We start from the raw sequence: 22,119 nt of genomic DNA on the forward strand, positions 1-22,119 counted from the left end.
TCTTCAAACTAAATATTATTTTATGATATAGTTAAGCATTAAGGCCTGAGGAGGTGTGGTATACGACCAAAGTGTACCATGGCTAAGGGCTGTTCTTAGGCACGCGGAGTCCCTGGATACAGCCCTTAGCCATGGTATATTGGCCCTTTACCACAAACCACAGAGGTGCCTTATTGCTATTATAAACTGGTTAACAATGTAATTAGACCAGTAAAATGTTTTTTTTGTTGTTGTCAGAAACATGGTATACGGTCTGATATACTACAGCTTTTAGCCAATCAGCATTCAGGGTTCGAATCAAACGGTTTATAAGAAATTATGTATAGGATTTGGTTTGTGTATGTTGAGGTATGATGTCAAGATGATGATTAGTCTACCAGTATGAGTAAAGCAAATATGACATCACAGCCAGGCAGATTGTGAGAAGACTTGTCTTCCACTGGAGGCAGCAGCTGTGGTTGTTGTTGCAGTAACAATGGATGTTGTGGTGGCATCTGGTTTTTATTAGGAGCAGCTATGGTTGTCGTAGCAGCAGCTGTGGTTGCAGTTGGAGCAGCTGTAGTTGTGGTGGTGGCTCCTGCTGTGGTTGTAGTTGGAGCAGCTGTTGTTCTCGTGGCAGCAGCTGTCGGGTTTGTAGTGGCAGCTGTGGTTGTAGTTGGAGTAGCTGTGGTTGTTGTGGCGGCTACTTTGGTTGTAGTTGAAGCTGCTTTGGTTGTGGTGGCGGCAGCTGTGGTTGTAGTTGGAACAGCTGTGGTTGTTATGGCAGCTGTAGTTGCGGTGGCAGCAGCTGTAGTTGTGGTGGCAGGAGCTGTAGTTGTGGTGGCAGCAGCTGTAGTTGTGGTGGAAGCAGCTCTGGTTGTTGTGGCAGCAGCTGTGGTTGTTGTGGCAGCAGCTGTGGTTGTTGTGGCAGCAGCTGTGGTTGTGGCTGCAGCTGTGGTTGTATTTGGTTCAGCTGTGGTTGTTGTAGCAGGGACTGTGGTTGTGGTGGCAGCAGCTGTGGTTGCTGTGGAGGCATTGGTTGTTGTGCTTTGGGAATTCCCTGATGCTGTTGTAAATTAAAGCATTGATTTTAGAGTATATTTTTGCAATTTCAAATGATTTGCAATTTAAAGAGTAGGGGATCAGTTTACAATAATAAGAAGAAGGACTGTGATAATTGTTGCATTCAACTTCAAACCATGTTCGTATTATTCTAATATCACAGAGTAAGGGTGAAGCCATTACAGTTGAAGTCGAAAAGTTAACATACACTTAGGTTGGAGTCTGTGGATGTATTTCAAGGCCTACCTTCAAACTCAGTGCCTCTTTGCTTGACATCATGGGAAAATCTAAAGAAATCAGCCAAGACATCAGAAAAATAATTGTAGACCTCCACAAGTCTGGTTCATCCTTCGGAGCAATTTCCAAACGCCTGTAGTTACCACATTCATTTGTACAACCAATAGTACACAAGTACAAACACCATGGGAACACGTCATACGCCTCAGGAAGGAGATGCGTTCTGTCTATTAGAGATTAACGTACTTTGGTGCGAAAAGTGCAAATCAATCCCAGAACAACAGCAAAGGACCTTGTGAAGATGCTGGAGGAAACAGGTACAAAAGTATCTATATCCACAGTAGAATGAGTCCTATATCGACATAACCTGAAAGGCTGCACAGCAAGGAAGAAGCCACTGCTCCAAAACCGCCATAAAAAAAGCCAGACTACAGTTCGCAACTGCACATGGGGACAAGGATCGTACTTTTTGGAGAAATGTCCTCTGGTCTGACGAAACAAAAATAAAACTGTTTGGCCATAATGACCATCGTTATGCTTGGAGGAGAAAGGGGGAAGCTTGCAAGCCAAAGAACACCATCCCAACCGTGAAACACGGGGGTGTCAGCATCATGTTGTGGGGGTGCTTTGCTGCAGGAGGGACTGGTGCACTTCACAAAATAGATGGCATCATGAGGGAGGAAAATTATGTGGGTATATTGAAGCAACATCTCAAGACATCAGTCAGGAAGTTAAAGCTTGGTCGCAAATGTGTCACGCCCTGACCTTAGACATTTATTTTCCTCGAGTTTGGTTAGGTCAGGATGTGATGTGGGGTTTTTCTATTTCTTTGTTTTGGCTGAGTGTGGTTTCCAATCAGAGGCAGCTGTCCATCGTTGTCTCTGATTGGGAACCATACTTAGGCAGCCCTTTTTCCCTCCTTGAGTTGTGGGATCTTGTTTTTGTGTAGCTGCCTTTGAGCAGCCCCAGAGCGTTACGTTTCTTTCTGTTTTACCTGTTTATTGTTTTGTTCGGTTTTTCTTCAATAAAGTATGTGGAATTACCGGCGCGCTGCGCCTTGGCTGATCTATGACAGGGAGTTTGAGGACAGTGAACGTTACAGAAGATCCCACCACAAGAAAGCCAAGCAGCGTGCGCTTACTGGGAGGACGAGCTGGACCGGGGAGAACCAACATCAAGGGAAGCACGAGAGGCATCCCCCCCCAAAAAATTGGGGGGTCACACGGGGAGTTTGGCAGAGTCAGGGTGGAGATCTGAGCCAACACCCCGTGCTTACCGTGGGGGCATGCGCCATGTTATGCGGTGATGCGCACTGTGTTGCCAATGCGCACTCACAGGCCGGTGCGATCTGTGCCTGCGCCCTGCAGTTGTCGAGCTGGGTTGAGCATCCAGCAAAGACGGGTTGTGCCAGCCATACGCTCCAGACGTCCAGTGCACCTGCACAGCCCAGTTCGTCTGCACAGCCCAGTTCGTCCTGTTCCAGCGCTCTGCCTTTGCCAGGCTAAAGTAAACATCCAGCCAGGATGGATTGTGCCAGCCCTAAGCTCCAGACCTCCAGTACGCCTCCCTGGCCCAGTACACCCTGTGCCAGCTCTGCGCACCCGGTCTCCAGTGCATCTCCCCAGTCCGGTGAGACCTGTTCCAGCTCCACGAAAGAAGCCTCCAGTGATGATCTATGGTCCGAAGCCTCCAGTGATGATCCATGGCATGAAGCCTCCAGTGATGATCCATGGCCCGGAGCCTGTAGTGATGATCCATGGCACGAAGCCTCCAGTGATAATCCATGGCACGGAGCCTCCAGTGATGATCCATGGCCCGGAGCCTGTAACGATGATCCATGGCCCGGAGCCTGTAGGGATGATCCATGGCACGAAGCCTCCAGTGATAATCCATGGCCCGGAGCCTCCAGTGATAATCCATGGCACGAAGCCTCCAGTGATGATCCATGGCCCGGAGCCTCCAGTGATGATCCATGGCATGAAGCCTCCAGCGATGATCCATGGCACGAAGCCTCCAGTGATAATCCATGGTCCGGAGCCTCCAGTAATAATCCATGGCCCAGAGCTTGTAGGGATGATCCATGGCCCGGAGCCTGTAGGGATGATCCATGGCACGAAGCCTCCAGTGATAATCCATGGCCCGGAGCCTTCAATAAAGTATGTGGAATTACCGACACGCTGCACCTTGGCTGATCTATGACAGGGAGTTTGAGGACAGTGAACGTGACAAAATGGGTCTTCCAAATGTACAATGACCCCAAGCATACTTCCAAAGTTGTGGCAAAATGGCTTAGGGGGCAGTATTTTCACGGCCGGATGAAAAACGTACCCAAATTAAACTGCCTGCTACTCGGACCCAGGAGGTAGGATATGCATATTATTAGTAGATTTGAATAGAAAACACTCTGAAGTTTCTAAAACTGTTTGAATGATGTCTGTGAGTATAACAGAACTCATATGGCAGGCAAAAACCTGAGAAAAATCCAAACAGGAAGTGGGAAATCTGAGGTTGTAGTTTTTTCAAGTAATTGCAGTATAGTGACTTAGGGTTCATTTTGCACTTCCTAAAGCTTCCACTAGATGTCAACAGTCTTTAGCACCTTGTTTGAGGATTCTATGGTGAATTTGAAGGGAATAACAGCCCAAGGAAGTAGGTGTCCCATTATAAAGCATGGGTTCAGTCACGCGCAGAGACTTGGGAGCGAGCTGAGTTCATATTCATTCCTAAAGAGAATGGATAGGTCCGGTTGTAATTTTATTGAATATATATGTTAAAAACAACATAAAGATTGATTCTATACATCATTTGACATGTTTCTACAAACCGTAGTATAACTTTTTGACTTTCGTCTGGACTTAGTAAGCACACACGTTGTGGATTTGGATAGTGAACCTAACGCTTGAACAAAATGGATGTATTTGGACATAAAGATAAACTTTATCGAACATTTATTGTGGAGCTGGGATACCTGGGAGTGCATTCTGATGAAGATAATCAAAGGTAAGTGAATATTTATAATGTAATTTCTTAGTTTTATTGACTCCAAGATGGCGGGTTTCTGTTTGCTTGTTGTTGGTGTCTTCTGGGCTGTACTCAGATTACTGCAAATTGTGCTTTCGCTGTGAACCTTTTTTGAAATCTGACAAAGCGGTTGCATTTAGGAGAAGTGTATCTATAAAGCCTTTTTGAAATTGGAAAATATGGTTAGATTAAGGAGAATCTTATCTTTAAAATGGTGTATAATACTTGTATGTGTGAGAAATTTTTATTATGAGATTTCTGCTGTTTTGAATTTGGCGTTCTGATTTTTCACTGGCTGTTGTCAAATCGATCCCGCTAACGGGATCCACCTGTTAAGGGGTCACTAAGAGGTTTAAGGACAACAAAGTCAAGGCATTGGAGTGGCCATCACAAAGCCCTGATCTCAAACCAATAGAACATTTGTGGGCAGAACTGAAAAAGCTTGTGCAAGCAAGGAGGCCTACAAATCTGACTCAGTTACACCAGCTCTGTCAGGAGGAATTCACCCAACTTATTGTGGGAAGCCTGTGGAAAGCTACCTGAAACGTTTGACCCAAGTTAAACAATTTAAAGGAAATGCTACCAAACACTAATTGAGTGTATGTAAACTTCTGACCCACTGGGAATGTGATGAAAGGAATAAAAGCTGAAATAAATAATTCTCTCTACTATTATTCTGACATTTCACATTCTTAAAATAGTGGTGATCCTAACTGCCCGAAGACAGGGAATTCTTACTAGGATTAAATGTCAGGAATTGTGAAAAACTAAGTTTAAATGTATTTGGCTAAGGTGTATGTAAACTTCCGACTTCAACTGTATATAGGACAACATGATTCATAAGGTAAAAGATAAATAATAACAAACAGAATGACCATGACAAATTAAATATAGGAGATCACTAGAGTAACTGCCCATCACTTGGTTTTTTCTAGTATTGCATAAAGTTTGGGATCTACGATTTTCACTTTTCAAACAAAGTCATCCACAACTGCTTTGTCCTGGTTAAAATATGATTTGTTACACAATAAATTAAAAACACACTTACACCCCCCACCAAAAATGGGTTACGATTGTATGATTTTCAGTTTACTCCTTAAAAGTGCTGACAGTTCAGCAATGCTCTTCAATTGAGATGCTGTAGAAGAAACCATTTTAGCAGCTGAGTACATTCTTCCAACGGTGTACCTCCACACTTCTCCTAAAATCCTGGAATGCTACAGCTTTTATAGTTTAACGAACACCCTTGATGACATCATTAATGACAAAGGCTGAGATGTAAAGGAAACGTTGGTTTTGAGTAGAGGGCGTGCTCAGGTGTGTCCTATACTCCCCATTTGCTGAAAATAGGATAACGACTCTCTCCAAATTAAGGCTGAAGTCGTTCCTTGATGCACTTTATGTATCAATTATAATTGATTGTAATGCATAATGTAATGTTATACATGACTGTGATTAATAATTGTTATTTTGTCAGATATCCCAAGGAAATTGAACCGGTTTAAGGATTATGCATGTAATTTTAAGAGTTCATTCCCCAAGAGTGCCAAGCATGCTCTCCCATAGGATGCCATAGAGGTAAGTCTACATCCGAATTCTCTCCCAGCAGTGCATCTTAAAACTTCGGAATCGCTATTATAAGCAGTAACAGTAAACAGTAACAGTGACATAAGTATGATGAAGGATGAGATGTAAAGGAAAAATAGATTTGGTCTATCTGGATGAAAACTATTAGGTGTGGACATCATACTGTTAGTCATGTGCAGGTAAAATAATGGAAACATTGAGTAAATAAGGGATACAGAGTATTTTGGAAGCAGGTGCTTCCACACAGATGTGGTTACTGAGTTAATTAAGTAATTAATATCCCATCATGCTTATTGGTCATGTATAAAAATGCGGAGCATGCCTTATTTTGTCTACCATGGCTATCCCCCCATAGGATGACAATGCCCCATCCACAGGGCATGAGTGGTCACTGAATGTTTTGATGAGCATGAAAACGATGTATGCCATGGCCGTTTCAGTCACCAGATTTCAACCCAATTGAACACTTATTGGAGACTTTGGAGCAGTGCCTAAAACAGCATTTTCCACCACCTTATCAAGAGCTGAAATTACAAACAAAACTGGTCAGAAGTATTTGTAAACATATGATTGCAACATAAATGGGCATTGTGCTGCCCCGCCTTCTGAGCTCCCTGTCACAATTGTATCTCTGCCGAACACACCTGACACACCCACATAACTGAAACAGCACATTCACTCCCAACATTAACAATGTCTAAACCCTGTGAAATCAGCAATGAACGTGAATATGCTATTATTGGGAGTTATTCGTGTGTGTCAGGTGTGTTTGAGAGATACAATTGTGAGAATTGTGACAGGGAACTCACCAGGTGGGGCAACACCAAGCCCATTTATGTGGCAATTTTATTTTATGAATACTTCTAACCAGTTTTGTTTGTCTTTTCAGCTCTTGGATAGTTGCAAAGGAATGCAGAATGATTTGATTGTACCAAAACTATTTATGGAATATTGTGCGAGTACACAGTGCAGTATTGTATGTTCAGAACTTGCTTTGAGAACAAACATGCTGTATGTCATCTAACAATATTCAAATCAAATCAAAGTTTATTGGTTGCGTACACAGTTTTTAGATGTTATATTGGGTGCAGCGAAATGCTTATTTTACTAGCTTCTAACAATGCAGTACACAAAGTACTATAAATAAATAAATGTCGTCACAAATCCAACTAACAATCCAAATAGCACTGTAGCAGTAATCCAAATGCAATCTATACGTATGTACACCGGATGAATATTCACTAGATATACACTGCTCAAAAAAATAAGGGAACACTTAAACAACACAATGTAACTCCAAGTCAATCACACTTCTGTGAAATCAAACTGTCCACTTTGGAAGCAACACTGATTGACAATACATTTCACATGCTGTTGTGCAAATGGAATAGACAACAGGTGGAAATTATAGGCAATTAGCAAGACACCCCCAATAAAGGAGTGGTTCTGCAGGTGGTGACCACAGACCACTTCTCAGTTCCTATGCTTCCTGGCTGATGTTTTGGTCACTTTTGAATGATGGCGGTGCTTTCACTCTAGTGGTAGCATGAGACGGAGTCTACAACCCACACAAGCGGCTCAGGTAGTGCAGCTCATCCAGGATGGCACATCAATGTGAGCTGTGGCAAGAAGGTTTGCTGTGTCTGTCAGCGTAGTGTCCAGAGCATGGAGGCGCTACCAGGAGACAGGCCAGTGCATCAGGCGACGTGGAGGAGGCGGTAGGAGGGCAACAACCCAGCAGCAGGACCGCTACCTCCGCCTTTGTGCAAGGAGGAGCAGGAGAAGCACTGCCAGAGCCCTGCAAAATGACCTCCAGCAGGCCACAAATGTGCATGTGTCTGCTTAAACGGTCAGAAACAGACTCCATGAGGGTGGTATGAGGGCCCGACGTCCACAGGTGGGGTTTGTGCTTACAGCCCAACACCGTGCAGGACGTTTGGCATTTGCCAGAGAACACCAAGATTGGCAAATTCACCACTGGCGCCCTGTGCTCTTCACAGATGAAAGCAGGTTCACACTGAGCACGTGACAGACGTGACAGAGTCTGGAGACGCCGTGGAGAACGTTCTGCTGCCTGCAACATCCTCCAGCATGACCGGTTTGGCGGTGGGTCAGACATGGTGTGGGGTGGCATTTCTTTGCGGGGCTGCACAGCCCTCCATGTGCTCGCCAGAAGTAGCCTGACTGCCATTAGGTACCGAGATGAGATCCTCAGACCCCTTGTGAGACCATATGCTGGTGCGGTTGGCCCTGGGTTCCTCCTAATGCAAGACAATACTAGACCTCATGTGGCTGGAGTGTGTCAGCAGTTCCTGCAAGAGGAAGGCATTGATGCTATGGACTGGCCCGCCCATTCCCCAGACCTGAATCCAATTGAGCACATCTGGGACATCATGTCTCGCTCCATCCACCAACGCCACGTTGCACCACAGACTGTCCAGGAGTTGGCGGATGCTTTAGTCCAGGTCTGGGAGGAGATCCCTCAGGAGACCATCTGCCACCTCATCAGGAGCATGCCCAGGTGTTGTAGGGAGGTCATACAGGCACGTGGAGGCCACACACACTACTGAGCCTCATTTTGACTTGTTTTAAGGACATTACATCAAAGTTGGATCAGCCTGTAGTGTGGTTTTCCACTTTAATTTTGAGTGTGACTCCAAATCCAGACCTCCATGGGTTGATAAATTGGATTTCCATTGATTATTTTTGTGTGATTTTGTTGTCAGCACATTCAACTATGTAAAGAAAAAAGTATTTAATAAGATTATTTCATTCATTCAGATCTAGGTTGCGTTATTTTAGTGTTCCCTTTATTTTTTTGAGCAGTGTAGTATGAATGATATGCAGCAGTAGATGTATTAGAGTGAGTTTTGTCAAGTCCACTATATGAATAAATATGTGATGTGTATAAACAGTGTACCTAAAATGCAATGTAGTAGTAGAAATATTAGCATGAATAATCTCAAGAATATCGTATTTACAATCCACTGTAAAAACTTCTGTATATGTATGTATATGTACAGTTGAAGTCGGACGTTTACATGCACCTTAGCCAAATACATTTAAACTCAGTGTTTCACAATTCCTGACATTTAATCCTAGTAAAAATTCTCTGTCTTAGGTCAGTTAGGATCACCACTTTATTTTAAGAAAGTGAAATGTCAGAATAATAGTAGAGAGAATTATTTATTTCAGCTTGTATTTCTTTTATCACATTCCCAGTGGTTCAGAAGTTTACATACACTCAATTAGTATTTGGTAGCATTGCCTTTAAATTGTTTAACTTCAACTTCAAACGATTCAGGTAGCCTTCCACAAGCTTCCCACAATAAGTTGGGTGAATTTTGGCCCATCCCTTTTTCAGTTCTGCCCACAAATTTTCTATAGGATTGAGGTCAGGGCTTTGTGATGGCTACTCCAATACCTTGACTTTGTTGTCCTTAAGCCATTTTGCCACAACTTTGGAAATATGCTTGGGTCATTGTCCATTTGGAAGACTCATTTGAGACCAAGTTTAAACTTCCTGACTGATGTCTTGAGATGTTTTTTCAGTGTGGGTGCAATAATTGAATAACATGGATTTCTACATTTATTTTGCGACGCTCGCACACGCGACGTGTCCGGTCTGGTCAGCATGTTAGTATGTAGGCTTTTTCCAGTCCTGCTCTTATCGACTTAAATCATTTTGGAAGATCCTAATGTGCAGCTTAGTGATATAGCCAGGTGTTGGAGCAGGGCTGAAACCAATGCTTGCACAGTAGCTCTCCAGGAGGATGGCTGGCTACCACTGAGCTCAATTTTTCTATCCTTGGCTCCATGTGACCTCTTCTCATCCTCAAAACCAACTACAGAATAATGAATTAGGAGAGGAACATTGGGTCTTATTATCAAAAGGGATTTGAGAAGAAGGCGAGGAATCAATAACAAATATTTTGAGAAAGAACCCTGGTTCACTAGGGTCTGTGTCTTTTGTGCTTTTTGCTAGATAATTGAGGGCATTCTCCAAAGCAAAGCTGGAGGGGAAGGATCATGAACGAGTATGCTCGCACAAAAAGCTTGACTGTCTGCAGCAGACGCGACATGATCAAGATATTGGTTGCAAATATGACAAAGGATCATAGGTAAACCATGACATTTTTAAAGCCTATTGCCTATCTAATAATTAGTAAGAACAAGTCTCCCCCGACATGTGAAGGAGGCATAACGCAAGAGGAATAGTTTCCTTGTTCCCGTACCTGGCCGACCCCAAAAGCAAGACTGACTATGTGAGTACGAAATAAATCTGGTCCTGATTCCCTTCCTACCACTTCCCCTTAGCCCTAACCCTTTGATGTTTGCAGATTTGAAGGGTGTGGATAGATGTAGGCATTGTTCTTTCACTCTATGGATCTGCACACATTGATATTGTTATAGGGGAGGTGGTGTACGTGGTGTAAGACTATTTATGAAATGGTTTTACTGTTTTAAAGGCACAATCTGCCGATAGTGCATCTGCATCTGCCACTGCAACATCACTAGATGTTTAAATGATAAACACAGCATTTTTCGAATCACTTTTCAAGTTGCAAAGCTGTCTAACATAGCACTGCTGTTGTTTACATGCTCCCCTTTGGTCACTTGCAATTGAAGATGACATCAATCAGGCTTTGTGTATGTGAAGGTGACTGAGGAGCATTAAACATTACACAGTCCCTGCAACTGTTAAACCTTTCTTCCAGATTCTAACATCAACCGGTGACAAAAATTTCATTCAGGTGAATAAAATGTTTGTTTATCTAGGCCCACTATTACAATGCATTCTTCTCGTCATCCATCTTCTGCCTCCCTCCGCTCAAGGCCGCAACAAGCCAGGAAAGATGTCAGCAAGACACGCAGTGGAACATCTTGTGAGGTTCATAAAGGTCAGGCTACAATTCAACAAAAATGTGTTATATACAAATTGTGTCACTTTATCCTGATCCCCCCCCACCCCCTTTCCTTTCCCCTTCACCCCTCTCTCCCTCAAGTGTACAAACACTTACCCCAGCAAAGAGCACAATCATCAACTTTACTGCTATAATTCCTATTACTAGCTAAACTACTTCAGTATAATACTGTAATAAATATTAGAATCACTACTGTCTGGCCTGGGAGACTTATGGTAGATGTTGTTAGAATTAATAGTAGTTGTTCTAATGATACATTATTGTCTTAAAGGCAGGGACCAGCATCTTGATGGCATCACCGGAGGTCAACAGCCCTATATTCTTGCCGTGGGGACCCAGAGAACGAGCATTTACACTAACTTCATGGCGACTGACAAACATGTGGTACCTTGTAAGGCATCTGGCTCACTGGGCTGTTTCGATTAGGTTTTCAAAGCTCACTTTGTCTTTGGTACCTCATGCAGTCAGGGTCTGGCAAACATGTCCACCTTTCTACAAACAACCATCTACGACATTGACGTTGATACAACTAAGATGAATCCCATGGTAGCAGAGCTGACGGACAGAATGTTGCATTAAACAAATCTGTTTGAGACACAGAAATGTTTTTTTTTGTTTGCAAATGCTGCGAGGCAAATGCCAATATCCTTGTAAAACATCTAAAGTTAATCCACAGTCTTTCTTAGGGGAAATCTCTGCATTTAAGTGTGGTCAGGTTGGTTGTTCACATGTATTTGGCACTTTTTCTGGATTTTGAAAGCATCTTAACAAGGCACATGATGAGCATAACAAAGCAGTTTCTGATAATGATGGTGGAGGCCCCTCTACCGCTGCTAACAGCTCTGTAACAAAGCTCACATTGTGATTCAGCTCTGTATAATAAGAGTATTGTGGAAAATTGTGCCGCAACAATAGCTCAACTCAAAGCAGCAGGAGTTGGTGAAACAACAGTGAACACTTTAGTCAGTTCCAATGAAGAGGCAGTTGATGATATCCACAGTCAAACAAAAAAATCTGTGAAGAAGTGTAACAATGATATTGGTGTAAAATAGATGTGTTTTGGGCAAATTGAAAATCCTTTCAGTTACTTGAATTCTGAAACCAAAAGGTTGAAGTATTTCTCAGAGAAATGGGGAACTGTAGATCCAGTTGAATATGTTCTTTTTCACAAGATTTGACATGCAACGCAATAGAACCCAAAAGGACCGGCGCCCGGAGATGAGAAGCAGATAAAGGGGAGTTGAACATTTAATGCGGAACAGACCGGTAACAAGACATGAACATCGTCAGCAGCAGGGAACAGAGCGGTGGAACTGGCAAATATACTGGAGGTAATAAACAGGTGATTGAGTCCAGGTGAGTCCAATAATTGCTGATGCGCGTGACGGAGGGAAGGCAGGTGTGCGTACTGGTGGTGGCAGGAGTCTGGCGCCTTCGAGCTCCAGGGAGCGGGAGCAGGCGTGACAGAACCAGGTTATTGTTACAGATAAATTAATGTACATACCCATTTTGCAGACGCTATTTACAAAAATGCACACATAAATGAAATTTTGCAGGCTATGGATGGTCCCACTTCATGACAGGCGTGATTGATCTTTGAAAATCATGCTCTACTCTCAAAAGAGAAGCATGCAATAAAATTTCAGCTCTACTATGATGACATTGAAACCTCTAATCCTCTTGGATAGAAGCATGGCATACACAAATTGGGTGCCATTTACTTTACTTTAAGAGATGTCTCTCAAAGTGCTGCTCAATATTCACCTGGTTTCTCTATTTCATGCTCAAGATATAAAAACCTATGAGTTTTACTCACTGCTTGACCCAATTGTATGAGATGTAATCATTTTGGAAAGGGATGGAATTAAGTTTCCCTTGTATGACCACCAAATTCATGGAACTATTGTCCAAGTAACAGGTGGTACTCGTGGTTTATTTTTATATTTTTTATATTTTAGTGCAAGATATTGCTGCCGTTTTCTGTCTTGCTGAGAAAGACGACTTTCAGACAGAGATAGTATTGAACTAAAGAGATGCATGTGGGTGTCAAAAAGTCTTGCATGTTAAATTCATGTGATAATTTTTGAGTTGGTATCATGCATGACATCTTGTAGGGTGTTGGGCAATATGAGGTGAAATTGCTACTACAATTCTTGCAAAATGAACATTTAACTTCAACAGAAATTGACATGAGAATTCAGAGCTTCAGCTATGGTTTTATGGAAGGAAACAACAGACCCCTTGCAGTGAAGTTACTTGAGGGTTCCAAAGATTTGGGCTTAAATGCCATTCATTCTTGGTGTCTACCACGCAATCTACCACTTATCTTTGGTGATTTGATGTCTTCAAATGATCAACATTGGCATTTGCTGCTTTTGTTGCTTCAAATAGTCAACATTATATTTTCTCCAGAGTTATCAGCTGGTATTACAGTCTATTTGAAGCACGTGATTGCAGAACACCACCGATTGTTTAAGCATTTGTTTCCTGGAAAAAGGTTGTTACCAAAGCATAATTTTATGGTGCATTATGCACAATGTATTTAGAAAATCAAGGCCAATTCTCCATAGCTGGTGTATGCGCTATGAATCAAAGCATGTACATTTTTTAAAAACAAGCGAAAAACTCTAAAAACATAACTAAACCATTTGCCAAGAAACATCAAAGTGAAATGGCAACTTGCAAACATTTGACCTAGATAGATTGGATATTGGTCCAGGGAAAATGGTCTCCTTGAATGTAACAGAAGGAGCTCACTAAGGTTTTGAGTGTAAAAGTACGTAATGTATGCCGTTCAGATTTGGTTGCTCTTTTGCACACCAGTATTTCTACTTGCACATCGTCAACTGCAAATCACTCCAGTGTTAATTTGCTAAATTGTAATTACCTCGCTACTATGGCCTATTTATTGCCTTACCTCCTCACGCCATTTGCACACACTGTATGTAGACTTATTATTTTTTTAAATGTTCTATTGTGTTATTGACTGTACACTTGTTTATTCCATGTGTAACTCTGTGTTGTTGTTTGTGTCGCACTGCCTTGCTTTATCTTGGCCAGGTCGCAGTTGTAAATTAGAACTTGTTCTCAACTGGCCTACCTGGTTAAATAAAGGTGAAATAAAAATTAAAAAATACACAAATTTGGTTGTTTGTCTTAAAGTTCATCGTGAGATTCCAATATTTCACAAAATCAAGTCTATTCTTGTAAAAGATGACATAATTTTTCATGTATTTAAAGTTGTACGGTTAAGAAAGGGACCCCATGTTGATGATGTTTAAGATCTTTTGTATCGCAAAGCATTCAACATGTCATATGGAGGTGATGATTCAAGTTTGTTTGTGGTCCCGTACTGCTTCATGTGATATTATTTCCATGCTTTTACACACTATAAGAACAATTATGAAATTGCCCATGTTGGGGGTGTTGTTTTCAATTCAAACTGTCCTTAATGCTTTATTTTATTTTAAAGATTGTACACCATGCAAGTACAGTTTGGGCTGTTTTTGGCATCTCATGTAATAAAAAAATCATGTTATGCAATATTTTGTGTTGACTGATTTATGCTAGTAATATACTTGTTCTGTGTTTACCCTGATTAGAGTCAATTTGTTTAGTACTATGAGTCAGAGTAAATTTACAATGACACTGGTACGAGTAAACATTACTCTCAATAATTAACTCTAGAATAATGAACAACACTGCAGAGAGTAAAAAATATGACAGTTATTTTAAATGAACACAGTATAGAGTGAAACGCAATGACGCACAGTTAAATCTCAACACTAAAATGAGCAAATACAAGTCTGAAAAAATAACTCTGATGCCAGAGTACGTTCTACTCTTTTTTTGACTGGGAATAAATGTTATCTTTGGCAGAGTTACATTTTCTTCAAATAGCGTTAAATTCACTCTGTCATTTTTACTGTGTGACTTGTTGGAAAGGTGGCATCCTACGACAGTGCCACAATGAAAGTCACTGAGTTCTTCAGTAAAGCCATTCTAATGTCAATGTTTGTCTATGGAGTGTGGCTATGGAGGAATCCTGTGTGCTCGATTTTATAAACCTGTCAGCAACGAGTATTGCTGAAATAGTAGAATCCTCTAATTTGAAGGGGTGTCCACATACTTGCGCACTGCAAAAAGGAAACAGAATCAATAAAGCATATTTTCTGGTACTGTCCATCAGTGGCTCGGGTCCATGAATTATTGTTATGTCCTAACATCACGGTTCAGATGGACCGGCAAACTGTATTGTTAGGGGATCTGAAAAAGTATATATTTTATTCTACTTTTTTTTTCTTCCAGGAAAGGCATATTGAGACCTAGGTCTCTTTTTCAAATGTGTCCTGCACAATACAACACAAATACATTATACACAAAATATACATATATATGCATATTAAAATACAAAAATACAGTCAAGGGAAGCACAAGTAAGACATCACAAATCACAAATAAAAACAGCTACATTCATCCACAAATAAGTCCCCAATCAATACTCTAAACTGCCCGAACGCCACCAGAAAACTAAGATGAAATGTATTTAGAATTTTGTTCCAGCAATACAGTGCTTTTAAACTAAAATCAGATTTACCTAGCTCGGTGGAGACCCTAGGCACCTCAAAGGTTAACTAATGCCGTGTATGTGTTAGGCAACTCAGGTCTCTATACTTCGACAGCAAAGTTAGATAAGAAAGATGTGTTTATGAAGAAGGGCATTTAAAACAAAAAGGGAGTAATGTAGAGATCTACGTTAGCAAAGTCCAACCAACATTTTGGAACAGGATGCAGTGATGAGTATCAAAACTGTCACCTGTAACGAAATGAATGGCAGTATGGTAAATGGCATCAAATGTCAAACAATAAGGGGGAGTTAGAAATGATGCAAACAATTAAATTGATAGAACCCACAATCTATCTGGAATATTAAAGCTGATCTACCCCCCCATTTTTTAGGGCCTTGAAAATATAGCTTGAAAATATGTTTAAAACTATGTGGATCTCATGGACTGTGAATTATTGCAATGAGAGTGCTCTCTGAATTTGGTTAACACCATCTGTACCAACAATTTTTTGTATAGAGAGTTATATAACCTTTAAAATTCAACCCTGTAGCCATTACCCTGTTTGCAGAAAGTAGACAAGAGAGAGGGAGTAGGAAACTAACCACATCCAGTGGTCTGCTCCTTGCTATTGCACTGCTGGTGGTTTTTGAAGCTGCAGTATTAGCTGTGAGAGTTGTTACTGCTATTGTTGTTATGACAGTCCCAGCAGTGGTAGCTGTTGAGTTGACAATGTTTGGCACAGCTGTTTAAAAAGAGACAGCATAGTAAATGTATTCATAGCAGTCAAGTCATCCAGTTTAAATATTTTACACTATGTACAGTTAATATGATGGCAACGATGTAGGCTGTGTAGCGGTTAGCGGTTATGGCATGAATGTTTGGCTTGGAGAGGTTTTTTCAACTGGTCACAGACAGTTGTTGTGTTGTGCACTGAAGTCCTCAAGCGAAGGGAAAAGGTGAGAAGAGGTGAGTGCGTAGATGTGAGAAGGAATTATGAAATGTGCAAAGTGATGATGCTGTATGTGGCTGCAATGAAAGTGAACTGACTGTGTGTGCGGGTGATCAGGGGTGTATTCATTCCACCAATTCTGTTGCAGAACATTTTTTGAATGGAAGAAAATTAACAAAATGGGGAGGGACCTACCTGAAATTGTTCAATAGTGTCATGACTGTCCTGATCAGGTCAGGGTACAGGAGACCACCACCCTACAGATTATCTCCCAAACCCCCAACAGAGGAGGAGAGATCTAGGGGTCTGAAGATGTGGGGGTTTTATGACACCTCATGCCCATAATACAGAGAAATTCCTTTGTCCTAACAATGGAGAACTGGCCTCAGAACCTTAAACATGCAATAAAGGGACTTTGGAACAATGGTTTCCGTCAGCCACAATGGTGGTTATGACGGAAAGTGGAATATTAAAATGTATGTAACTTTTGTATTTGTTTTTAAAGGTTAAGAGATGACGTTATTATGAAAACATTGTACCTTTAAGAGTTTTCCCAGTATATGCCTGATGTTTATACATTGTACGCTGTTTGGAAAATATCCAAATCAAACAGAATGTTTTGATAAAGATGAAATGTGAAGTTAGTGTCTAAAATCGGATTTTTAGCCAAATCTAAGCCTTGCCCCTTTTACTTGGTCCGCCCAGAGAATCGCCCTAAAGGCTGTTACACCCACTTCTGACCCGAGGGTATAAGACAGGAGAGTGAAGAATTAACATAGAAGACTATTGACCCCAAGCTGCAGCCAAGGTCTAACAAAGTCGACGAACCCCAAAACGAAACACAAGGTTGAAGACAAAGAAATATTTTTCTACACGAGCTACGGACGAGTAGCTGTGTCTAAGCGGGTGAATTCAAGCCGAACCACCCAGCCTCCACTCTCCATTGAATCGTGGTATCGACACCATTCGAGCCGAAGCTGTGAGCTCTGAGCTACAGAGCTGTCTGTCCTCAGAAGACCCCTTTCCGATCAAGGGTGAGGATCAGACCACTTAGCCAAGAAGGACACTGACATCGTGAGGACAACCAGAGAGTTGCGCCGGAGAACTTCGTCATTTAGAAGCCTAAACGACCCACGCGGAGCTTCCCACCTGAGAACTCCAACACGTAATTACACCATTATATTCTGACCCATAAGAGCGGCAGTTCGGGGCAAGGCTAATTTTAAATAAGCATGGCTGACAAATGATCCCAAATGTATATTTCTCTCGTGTACCTCCTTTATTTCTCTCTCTTTAAAATCCCCATTTTGGGTAACAAGCGCCATAGTGTGTTGGCCCGTTATACTAAGTCCTAATCGATAGCTAGACTGTGTTTTGTGTATGTGCATTTTTATCATCATTTTAGCTTGCTAGTAAATAAATAATCAACTAAGATTGGTGTGGTAAATTCAGTGGTAAAGCCCGGGTCCGTGCAGATTCCCGGATTATACGACTTTCAGATTATGAGACTGTAGAGGAAATTGATTAATTTAGCGACTGTTGTAATCGATATTCTGATATCCTTTGAGTTAATTTGGGAAATAGAAACTCAATCAAAACAATGTTCCCATGGTGCCCCAGGTTAATGAGTTAATAATTGCTTGATTCATTGCTTAATTCATTTAATCACGTAATTATAAACCGTTAATCATTCGATGAGCAACAGTCGTCACATTAACTAATACAACGTCACGACATATGGCGCCCCGTGTGAGGAATCTAAGATAGGACTAGGCCGCACTGTTGTGTTATTCCATATCAATTGTGTAGCAATATATATACATTCCATTAATAGCTATAGGCAGGACTAGTGCGGGAGAGAAGTGTGTGTGTGTCGTTCCATTTGACCCAGATACTGGTCGGGAGAGAACGACCCCTGTTGTATATCTGACCAAAGCCAGTGTGAAGGGGGTCTACTGAATGCTACGAGCTAGGGCATATGTACCAGCCGATGCAGGCATTCTGAGAAATAATACTAGTTGGGCCTAACGTAGTGTTATTTCTGTCGATCGCTTTCAGGAGTGATCTGACTCGGTCATAAGTAATTCCTAGAGCAGAAGACATATGAGCCAGCCATTACGGAAATTAGAGTAGATATATTCGTTTGACCGAAGCGAAGTTATTATCTCTCTACCTCTCGCGTTGGGTAACGGGGAGAGGTTAAGGGTTGAACGTGAGACGTCACCAAGTAAACCCGTTCCCTTGTTGGAGGGAACATCCCTTGTGCGGCGAGGGGGAAACCCCGCGCAAGGAAAGCTAAGCATTGCGCCAGATGCTAAGCTAACAAAGGGGAGCAGCCATTTTTGTTTTCCTCTTTGTTCATAGTGAATTCCCGCGTTAGACGGGAATCCTGTGTGTTCTCAGCTTGGGCTATCCGTAACCTCTGGCGAAGAATCGCCAGTCATTTTTCGTGAAATAAGTCAGGTTACGCTGTAGGATATCAAACCAGTCTTAACTGATTAGATATCATTGTCTTGTTCAATTTTATACATACATTAAATTGATACACTACCTCTCCAGGTTGGTTATGGGAATAATACACACACGAATGTGCCATAACCAATGAGACATGGTTAAACTGTTCCACGTTAACTTAGATATAGCAACTATTTCAGGTTAATTAAAGCTAATTCCTTTAGCCTATACGGGGTTGACTAATCATTCAAATTGATTAATAGATTAAAGCTGTTTTACCAGCTTAATGGTGTTTAGGTAGACTTTTTAACAGTTTTGTAAAATTCTATTTTCACTGATACCCTGTCGATTTTAGCTTGTGTTAACAGTGACCTCCGGTGGGGAAGAATCACCAGTAATTATTTTTAAATAATTCAGGTTATGCTGTACGATATCTAACCGGTCTCAACTGATTGGATATCATTGTCTCGTTCAATTTAATATACATTAAATTGCTACACTACCGTCCAGGTTGGTTATTGGAATAATACGCAAACTAATGTGTACTAACCAATGAGACATAGTTAAACTTTTCAACGTTAACTTAGAGATAGCAACTCTTTCAGGTGAATTAAAATTAAAATTCCCAAATAGCCGATACAGGTTAGATTTATCATTAAAATCGATTTAATCAATTAAACCTGTTTTGGCAAGTTCAGTAATAACCAACTCACATTACTGACCCAGTCTTGATGATTCATTGACGTTTACAAACTGAGTTAAATCGTGTTTGCAGCCTCCAACTAAAAACCCCAAACATTACGTAAATTGAAATAACTGACAATCATAATAATGAGCAATCCATCAGATGGGTTTCCACCCATTTCCCCTCTAATCAGTGGACCTTCACCCACGGAAAGATTGATCGCGGACCTCAGCAACGATGCAAATCCTAACTATGCCGAGGGGCTGAAAATGTTAGATTTCAATGCCATAAGCGAGAAAAATGCAGACATTGCGACAGACGCTCTTCAAAATAGACCATCAGGCGGAGGCCTTGTGAAGGTTCTCTCCAGTTTAGCCCTCAACTATGCCCACCAGCAGAGATGGACAGTGCACCAGTACCTCAGTGCCCAGCAGAGGCACGAGCAGGAAGCTGGGGAGTTCAAGGTACAGGTGGAGAGAACCAGGGAGCTGGCATCGAAAGCCGAAAAAGATAAGCTACTGCTAGCTGAGGAACTGTGTGTGAGAACAGATAAATTGGAAGATCTGTCTAACACTTATAACAAAGAACGCGAACAAACTCTTGACCAAGTCCGTATTCTAAAAGAACAACTCGGTTTAGCCAAAACTAAATACGATGAAGTCCACGCGAAACTAGATGAATCGGACGAGCTAGCTAGAAAACGGGGCGAGCAAATTGATGCCCTACAAACAGTTGTGAATGAAACCACTCAAAGCAATAATGCTCTATTCCAAAAGTTGCAGACCAAAGACGATCAGTTAATGAACACAATGACCAAGTTGGAGGACAAAACAGCAGAACTCATTGAAGTCGCTGATTTAATGAAGGATGAGAAAGACCAGGTGAGAAAGTTGGAAAATGTGACCTCTAAACAAAAGGAGGACATCGCATCACTGGATCTCTCACACCACACTCGCGACCTCTCCCTGCAAACCATGACAGACAAGTATGAGGCCGAGCGAAAAAAGGGCGACACCTACGTGTCGAAAATAAACACCCTCAACTCCCAGGTGGACTCTGCGATGCAGCATAACACCACCCTTAGGTATCATCTGGAGGAACTCCAGAACAGTCACGCGCTATCGTGGGACAACCAAACCAAGCAACCTAGCTCACATCCGGAGCTAAGAGAACGAGGGAATGTAGATGACAGGAGATTTCAGCCTCTTTCTCTTGGCCATTCGGCCCACAGTGAATTGGGGCCTCCTCGCCAACACAACCACAGCTTGACTTTTCCTCTTGGCCTCTCGGCCGACAATTCTCCACGGGAGAGTGCAGATGCTCCCCGCGCACTTGGCGGGGATCGCCTTGACAAAATCGTCAAAAACGTCCGCCTCTTCGACCCCGTTCCGGGAAAGCCAAACGACACTGAGACATTCTTAGCAGACATAGAGGACGCCTTGGATGGCTACCCAAACGCTACGAATGCAGACAGGCTCTATCTTTTGAAGCGAACGACCAACAGACACGTGACAAGGTTCATCCGTCTACAAGAGCAACACGTGCAAAACGACTATGCTAAACTTGCCACGGTTTTGAAAATAGAATTCAGTGGTTCTGCGACTCGCAAACACGATAGTTCGTTGGCTAACAATATCAGACAAGCTCGAAATGAACACCCACAAGCCTACTATCACCGGCTTCGTTCAGCTTACTTTGGCATGCTCACTGAAACAGGAATGGAAGACCTATTACCGTTCAAACAACTTTTTCTGTCAAACATGTCTCCCAACTTCATTAACTACTTGGGCCCTACTGCCCACGTCGGGTTGCCAATCTCGACGCTACGAGAGCTGGCAAGCACCGCTTTTGAAGCATCAAAAGCAAGCCGGGCTAAGAGCCCGGACACCTCGACTTTCAAGCTTAGGCGGGAACCATCACTTGAATTAGAAGGGGCTGCATCAGGGACATATGCTGTAAAAGAGGACGATCAAAGGGGGTGGCTACCAAGTAACCACCACCCCGACAACCACCGCCGTAACAATAGCTACGATGAACGTCCCCAATCTAACAGGTCCCTGATGCAGCCCCTTAGAGATCAACCTAGCCGACATGCCCCTCCGCCTAACTCTCACAAAGGGTCAGGACACAAGGGTAATAAGCGTAACAAGGGCAACAAATTGTTCAACAATGATTTAAACGCTAACCGAAATGATATAGAAGCTCTGATAAAAGATGTACTGCATCGTAAGAAATTTGAGAAAGAGGACAAGGATAAATCCTCATGACTAGGCGTAAAATCGTTGGAAACCGAGTCCGCCGAAATTCATGCAATTCAAGAGGACGCAAACATTTCCATTACCCCCGCCCCCACTCGAATCCCTGTCCAGGTACCGCCCGTTCTAGACACAAGCCCGCAGGTTTTGTCTACAGACTTGGACACGGAGGTGGAGATGCACGAGATAAGCAGCTTTGTAACAGATGATTCCTCTACCATTCCGATAGAGGACCCACTGGGTCACGTAGGTAACTTATCTGTCTTGGAAATCGACGCAGATTACAAACCGCTCCGTTCTCCCAACCCACTCCATTTTGTTGGGGATATGACGAGAAAAACCAACTCGAACAGGCCATACCTTAGAACAGTCCTGGAGGACTGTGTGACCTGTCACG

At 42.3% G+C, this 22,119-nt stretch overlaps 1 protein-coding gene across 1 annotated transcript in view; it reads right to left on the reverse strand.

Moving 5' to 3' along the window:
* Positions 1-504: 504 nt before the first annotated feature.
* The window catches only part of LOC115191607 (cell wall protein DAN4-like), a 44,981-nt gene continuing 23,366 nt past the window's right edge, over positions 505-22,119 (reverse strand). Inside the window, exon 3 of the mRNA XM_029749394.1 lies at positions 505-852. Coding sequence (XP_029605254.1) covers positions 505-852 — 348 coding nt within the window. The remainder of the gene's footprint in view (positions 853-22,119) is intronic.

Source organism: Salmo trutta, chromosome 4 (genome assembly GCF_901001165.1).
Source record: "Salmo trutta chromosome 4, fSalTru1.1, whole genome shotgun sequence".
NCBI lineage: Eukaryota > Metazoa > Chordata > Actinopteri > Salmoniformes > Salmonidae > Salmo > Salmo trutta.